At 31.9% G+C, this 7,794-nt stretch overlaps 1 protein-coding gene across 1 annotated transcript; it reads left to right on the forward strand.

Moving 5' to 3' along the window:
* Positions 1–566: 566 nt before the first annotated feature.
* On the forward strand, positions 567–5,066 carry LOC145625069 (uncharacterized). The gene is made up of 5 exons (XM_081678153.1): positions 567–761; positions 874–1,118; positions 1,279–1,381; positions 1,631–1,846; positions 4,566–5,066. The coding sequence occupies exons 1-5, from the start codon at positions 668–670 to the stop codon at positions 4,865–4,867; spliced, it is 960 nt and encodes a 319-aa protein (XP_081534279.1). The 5' UTR covers positions 567–667; the 3' UTR covers positions 4,868–5,066.
* The last annotated feature ends 2,728 nt before the right edge of the window (positions 5,067–7,794 follow it).

Genomic DNA, 7,794 nt, shown 5'->3' on the forward strand with positions numbered 1-7,794 from the left:
GAACAGACGCTTACTTTTTTTTTAAAAAAAAAAAAATCCAAATAGCATCTCCCTATTTCTAAAATTCCTAATATTATTTAAAATTTAAAACTATTTACAAACTTTACATTGATTCTTTTGTAATTTTTACATAGTGAAAAATATATTTTACTTAAAGTCTTCATCTTTTTTATGATGTATTTTAAATTATTAATTTCTTTCAATTACCATTTTCCATAATTATAAAGGGCAAGATGTTTAGAACTTGCGAAAGATTGTGTGTAAATGAATAATTTTAATACTCATCTGAATCTAACCTCAAAAACAACTTACTGCTTAGTAGTGTCTTATGACATCATTCTTATAACAAAAATCTACCAATTTTTTTTTTTTTTTAAAAAAAAAAAAAAAAAAAATCATGTAAAAAGACACACTAACGAATCCCAATAAAAACATGGCATGCTTTTTTCTTTTGTAATTTTTTCTTTCATTTTTTCTTTCTTATGGTTGACTGACCATTTATTACATACCCTTCTAAAAATCATCCATTATTCCTCTCACTTTTTCTTCTTTTCTCCATCTATATATATACAACACAATCAAATTCCTCTACCATAATATATTTGAAATAGACCGTTTGTCACATTTTTAAACTTTAATTTATACTTTGGCCAAAAAATAAAATACAATGGCATACATTAACAGCCTCCATAACAACTTCTCTTCCCTAGGTTGCTTGGATCTACACAACCTTGGAGTTCTCAACGCAGACATATCATCTTGTATATTTTCTCACCTTTTTTTTTCTTTTTGATTTTTTTTTTGTTACTTTTTATGTTTAAAACTTGCCATTTTTTTTGAAGGTTGTTTGATTATTTTTTCTTATTAATGTAGATGATATGGAGAACAATAATGCAGGATCATTATTGATGTTACCAAGTTCAGATTATGGTAATAATCACTCTAATAATCTCCTCTCGACGGGTTACCTTGAAGATGCTTTGATCGAGTTTAGTGTTCGATTTAAACGAAGACGTGTTATGGTATCTTCCAATAATGATAGTTATAATTATGGTGGTAATTATGATCACCATGATCATGATAATCATTTTGCAACTCGTCATCCTTTTGATGATCTTGTAAGTAATCTTTTACTCGATTATGTTGTTTAGTGTATTTCATGATAAAGTTGTGTACACCTGATCCATAGCTCGGAATTATTATAAGAGGTTGGAATATTGTATAGTACTATGTTTTTGAAATAAATGTTACTAAAATGTGGTTGTTGTTATTGTGTAGAGTTGTTGGAGTAACTTGTTTGCCAACTACAACATGCAATCAGAAGATCAGGAATTAAGCCATGCAAGTTTGCTTAATCATGATCACATGCATTACTCCTTAGGTAATTAAACAATACTAATTTTTAACTAATCATTTCTTACATTATGTAAATTTACTAGACAATAATAATAACACAGTTGTCCAGTTGACTATAAAAAAAAGTGTTGGTACCAATAATCATAGCGTACTTCTTACCTTCAACCAAACGAGAACAAATTAATATATAATGATGAACTGTATGAAAAAAAAGATTAGCTTTCATTGCGAAAATGTTTTATCGATTTGAATTTTGTTACAATGCTATGAACAGGGGAAATTATGGAGAAACCAGCTAATAAGGAAATGTACGAGGAAGTAGTTAAAATAGAAGAAACAAACACATTACTACTAGAAGAAGCAATCACAAGTTCTCCAAAGGTTATGGACTTGTCTTCTTACTCCAAACACAATAATTCATTCAACTCAAAATCTACAACTTTTGCTTACAACAGTGACACAAATTCTACGGATTCTTCGTCAATTTCTGGTACTTTCTCTCTCTCCGGCTTTTATTCACATTATTAATTAGAAATTACGTTATCAACATAGAATTGTGCTCAATAGTTGATAAGAACAAGAGGTGAACCACAATTTTTAAAAGTCTAACAATGAAGATTTAATCATAAAATTATTAATACTATTACAAAAAAAGTCGTATTTATTGTTCTCTGATTCTCCAATGTGAGACACACTAAAACAGTTGTACTCACACGATCTCATTATTTATCTAGGTTCTCGATATAAAATCTAACATTATATTGATTTAGTGGTATACACAGTATGCTACAATATTTGTGGGCTCTATTTTTGTGTGCAATGAACGGTACGGGTGAGGGGCCGATAGAGGTGGAAGTGTGGAACCCTTGATTAAAAAAAAAATGTTGTATACTTCCCTACGCATAACGGCATAAAGTCATAACACAAAAATCTAAATTCTAAGGTAGTGATTAATAATTCTACAAAAATTAGCATATGATTGAATTTTAGAGACATTTAGGTTTTCATGAGTTTGACTAGTGACGACTAATAATTTCGTACCACGTTGCGCTTAATAAACTGTCTTCTTCCTAATAAAATGATAAATAACAAAAATATGCAAAAATATATGGAGACAATTAGTACGGTCAAAACAGTTTGACAGTTCGGTTTCGGTTCGGTTTGAAATCGGTTCGGTATTTAATCGGGTCGGTTTGGAATCGGTTTAATTGTCTCACGGGTCGGTTTTGGTTCGGTTTAAATAGTTATCGGTTCGATTCGGTTTCGGTTTATTCTTAAGCGGTTTTAATTCGGTTCGGGTTGTAAACAGTCCGGGTAGTAAATGGTTCGGTGCAGACGGGTTGCGGTTTGTTAACGGTGCGGTGTAAACGGTTTTTATCCAGCTTCAAACAGTTTCGGGTTGGAAACGGTTTCGGGTTAGAAACAGTTCGGTTCTTTTTTGGTTTAGTTTATAACTGGTTCGGTTCTTTTTCGGTTCAGTTTTTAACTGGTTCGGTTCAGTTTATAACTGGTTCGGTTCTTCGATGGTTTAAGTGTTTAACCACTTTAACGTTATTCATATCGGTTCCATTTCAAGTTTACTAAATTACGGTTCGGGTCGGTTTTCGGTTTCAAAAAATAAATTGTTTATCGAGTTGTTTGGATTCGGGCAGTTAAATGGTTTTGGTTTGAAATTTGATAGTACTTGCTAACCTTTTGCGTTCAAAAGTTTTATATAAAGTCGCGAATCATTTCATATTTAGGCATCATATTATAAACAAATTCTCATTGATTTTATAAATACATATTATGTTCTGTTTCAAGTTTAGTCATACTGATCTTACTAGTTATATTCCCGTCAAAAAAAAAGTTTGTAAACAGTTCGATTTAATTATATTCCCGTCAAAAAAAAAAATCCATTTAATTATATAAAAAAGTTTGTAAATGGTTCGATTTAGAAGCGGTTTGGTTCATAAACGGTTCGGTTTATAACCAGTTCGGTTTACAATCAGTACGGTTTTTAAATGGTTCGGTGCAAACAGGTAGCAGTTTGCTAACAGTTCGGTGTAAGCGGTTTTTTTGCCAGTTTAAACGGTTTCGGGTTGGAACCGGTTTCGGGTTAGATACGGTTCGGTTCTTTTTCGGTTCGGTTTTCTTTCAGTTCGGTTTATATTTGGTTCGGTTTGTTAACGGGTTCGGTTTTTATTCGGTTTAACATTATTCGGGTTGATTCGGTTTCGGGTTTACTAAAATACGGTTCGGGTCGGTTTTCGGTTTCAAAAAAATCGGTTTTTAATCGGTTCGGTTCTCATTTGGGTCGGTCGGTTTCGGACAGTTAAACGGTTTCGGTTTGAAATTTGACAGCACTAGAGACAATGGAGTATATTGTGAACTCGAATTTCTACCAGAAAAGTGCTAAACTCGAGACTTTATTACTGGTCAACTTTTACCACATTTGCCGAATATGAGACAATATATTGCCATGCATGTGATGCAACTCTATAGTCGTTGTTAATCATGGGAAGGAGGCTACTTTACTTTAGCATTATCATGCTATAAATATTAAAAAGGTGAAATATTTGTAATTATGCATGTACCACTAACCATAAAAAAAAAAAAAGTGGGTAAAAAGTCATAAAACTTATATGACACCCGTTTAAAATGATTGAATAGTTATTATCAACTTAAATTTCACTATATTATGAATATTGGTTGATCAATGTGATGACTAATTTGAGACGAGGAAAGCATAATTTTGAAATGAAACATAAGTACGGAATAGATAGTTAAACTACCATCCAGGGCATCGAGGTTAGCTAGCTAACATTGAGCTGTTTCATCCAATTTCAAGCTTAATTTGCCGACAAGAAACTTAAGAGGCCCCATGCAAAATAAAGGGATATCACTACCAACGAACGTAAATAGTAGTTGCTATAAATTAATGTCACTAAATTCAACTACTTAGTCAAATTTTTTAGTGGAAAATTTATGCGAACATGTCAAATCTGTTACCTATTTTAGGTCTACATAATTAACCTTTATGAAATTACTATTGTAGGGCAATTGATCATACAATATGAACCATGAGACCGTCATCCTAGTTCATACTTCATAGAGTATTTTATGTGAATAAAATTAATTGTTGTTAGTTACAAATTTCATTATTATTGTTTGATGTTGTGATTTTCATTTTGTATCAATGACTAATTAAATCTTGTACGTTATATTAGTTGTTACAACAGACGAGAGGGAAAAGAAGAGGATGAAGAAGGCAAACACGACTTCGAAAATGGTATACCCATTTGGGCTAGTGAAGCCAGGGGGAGAAGAGGGGGATGTAACCCTGAAAGACATAAACCAAAGGATATTAATGCCTCCTACTAGACCCCTCAAACATCCTGTGGGGGACTTTGCTTGTCGCCCCGCCGTGTCGCCCCATGGCCCCGGGTTATCAGGCAAGGCCGTGGTTGCCTTGACCAAAATTCACACCCAAGGTAGGGGTACCATTACCATCATTAGAACCAAGGGTTGACGCATAATCAGTACAACGTATTAAATTAGGGTCAAAAAAAGAAAACAAACTGTGGATATATGTACCATGTATTATAAATTTCATTGTACTATTTTTACTTATTAGAATGTCAATCTCCTTTTGACTTAGATCTTAATATATATATGTAAATTGAGCAACTTTAGTACTAAAGAAATACAAGTATAATTCTCTCTTTTTCTTTAAATTATCAAGTACATTTTTTTTTAACGTTGATGGAATGGACTTTAATTTAATCACCTTATAAAATATGTACGACTCTGTTAATCTGTTATATTATGTATAAACCTTTTCCATTCAATTAAAACACAAATATCAATGTCTCATCAAAAAGATCGAATTCAAACCCTACTTGGTATTGAAAGGTAAAACGGAATAATTATAAACAATACATGTTGAAAAAGAAAAACAAAAATCAAACTAAAAATACAGTGATGATATAGAATTTGAAAAATAGTTATGGTTAGTTGGGTTTGTTCAGATGACATTCTTTTCTGGCTTTGGAATTGGAAGTCCAGAGTTGTCTGACTTTGAAAAACAGGAAGTAGTAGCAAATAGTTTAAGCAGCATAAAGTCATGCACTTAGTTATCATATTGTTTTTTTCAGCATGGTACCAATGGTCCATGAAGTAGTTGTCTGTCTTTTAGCATGTCCATATCAACCCAAACATTAAAGTTTCTTAGGTTGAAATTTCAAACATTAATCCTTTTTTTATTTTAGGTTGATGACAGTTCTAAATTTCTAATACTACTACTTTTGTTCTTTTTAAATTAATATTTTAATCGTCACACTTTTCTTTTATGTATGTTTATTTTAATTTAATTGTCACATTTTCTATTTCATGTCTAATGAGGTCTTAATTTAGAGACAAAGACAACGAGCTTGTGTACATATGGTGTGTACGTAACAAGTTAAATCCCTTCCCTAATTGAAATTTGTAATGCATGTCTCACTCAAAAAAAAAAAAAAAAAAAAAACTAATTATTGAATATTAAAGTACAAGTATAAGAACAGTTAATTAAGAGCCTATAGTTTTCTATTTTTTGATTTTTTGTTTTTAAAAATCATATGATATATAATTCATATTTTTATTTAAAGAGAAAGAACATTGTACGTAGCAAACTAACGATTTATTTGGGACAGTAACACTTTTATAAGGTTAGTCTGCAGGTCCTAAAGATTGAAGGGTTCCATAATAATTGAGAAGTTCTTTTTTATGTTTCTTTAATCTTTAGGAACAAAAGATTGGGCCCAACAACTTCAAAGTATCAAAGTAGATTCAATCTCTTAAATATGAAAATGGGAAAAATCCTCTCCAGCCGCACACACATTCAGAGGAATCAACTCACTCACTCACTGACGTGGCCTAGTTCGAGGAGTAGCAACAACGGCATTTAAATTTTTGTTAACTAGGTTAGTTGGTTAAAATTTTAGACTGATACACAAACGATAAAAGACACGAATTCAAATTTTGTTTACATTATGTGCAATTTGATACGAGACTTCATGAAAATTTCAACAATATTTTTGAAAATGTACATGCTTTTTTCTTAACGAGTATGAGTACTACTTGTCTACTCGTATTTTTCATTGGCTCTATTTCTATGTAATTCTTTTAAGTGACTGAACATGGATTGTTAAATCACTTTTGCAGGTTGGTTAACTCTGTTCCGTGAGAACCTTAAACAGGAGGATTTTTAAATGAATAATATAAATTTTATTTTATTTAAATAAAGCTGGAAAAGAATAGCAATGGATCATATATTCATATACAGTATTACAGTGGCGTCATATCCCAAAAAAATAAATAAATAAATAAATAAACTTATTTAATTCAAAATATATTACGAGTTTACGACGTAAATTTAACAAGTTATCACATGAATATGCTTTTTCTTAAAAGAAAATAAAATAAAATAAAATAAAATTTACTTTCGCGTGGTTAATTGCTTAACTTAATTAAATGACTTTCTAAAAGTTTTAAAGATTATTATTATTATTATTATTATTATTATTATTATTATTATAGTTGATGATTTAGAGCAACTCCGATGTCAAATAATTAGCGTGTTATGTTACATATGCTTTTAAGTTATTATTTTTCTAGCTAGTTTCAAACTCATTTACTATCTCCAATGGTCAAGCTAATAATTAGAGACTATTTAAAATTACAAATAAGTTTCTATCGACAACCATTAGAGTTGCTCTAGTATAGTTATATATTGGCCAAAACATGGTAAGTTGGATTGAAAAATCGTAAGGTCAGTTAGCAAATGAAAAAGAAAGGAAGTGAGGAAGTGGTATCCACACCAGACCTACAAAGATTTGGTGGGCACACGCCAATAGGCAAAGGGCATTCCCCTAGAAAGGTCAATAAAGGTTTCTTCATTCACTCACAAACTAATCATTGTCTCTATTAGACAAATCTTGTTTAATCACTGTCTCCCACAATTAATGGACCATATCATCTCTTCATTACTTTTTACTTTCTTTTTTAAAAGAAAGAACATAAAATTTATTTATTTTTATTATCTTTTACATTTGAAGGGTAATGTAATATAAAACCCTAAAGGGGCCGTTTGGTTGGGGGTAATTAGGAAAGGGAATGGGAATCAACTGGCCCGATTCCCTTTGTTGATGTTTGTTTACCACTTTCTTTCATTCCCTTTCCTCTCTTCATTACCCCAAATCCCTCTAAGTTCATTCCCCACCCCCCTAGACTTTTCCATTCCATTCCCTGGCCACCACCACACCACCACATCACCACCTTCCTACCTCTACACACCACCGAGAAACCCAACCACCGCACCACCCATTGCTTCGCCGCCTCTCCGACGACGTTCGCCGCGTCTCCCTCTCCCCGTAAAACTCTCTTCTCCTCACGCAAACACTAACCCAACCCCTAAAA

This window comes from Chenopodium album, chromosome 1 (assembly GCF_948465745.1).
Source record: "Chenopodium album chromosome 1, dcCheAlbu1.1, whole genome shotgun sequence".
In the NCBI taxonomy this organism is placed as follows: Eukaryota; Viridiplantae; Streptophyta; class Magnoliopsida; order Caryophyllales; family Amaranthaceae; genus Chenopodium; species Chenopodium album.

What these genes read in the sequence shown, in the direction of transcription:
- LOC145625069 (XM_081678153.1), top strand. Translation starts at nt 668, where the DNA reads ATGGCATACATTAACAGCCTCCATAACAACTTCTCTTCCCTAGGTTGC. An exon ending in CAACGCAGACATATCATCTT is followed by an intron (nt 762 to 873) that starts GTATATTTTCTC and finishes TTATTAATGTAG; the next exon opens with ATGATATGGAGAACAATAAT. An exon ending in GTCATCCTTTTGATGATCTT is followed by an intron (nt 1,119 to 1,278) that starts GTAAGTAATCTT and finishes GTTATTGTGTAG; the next exon opens with AGTTGTTGGAGTAACTTGTT.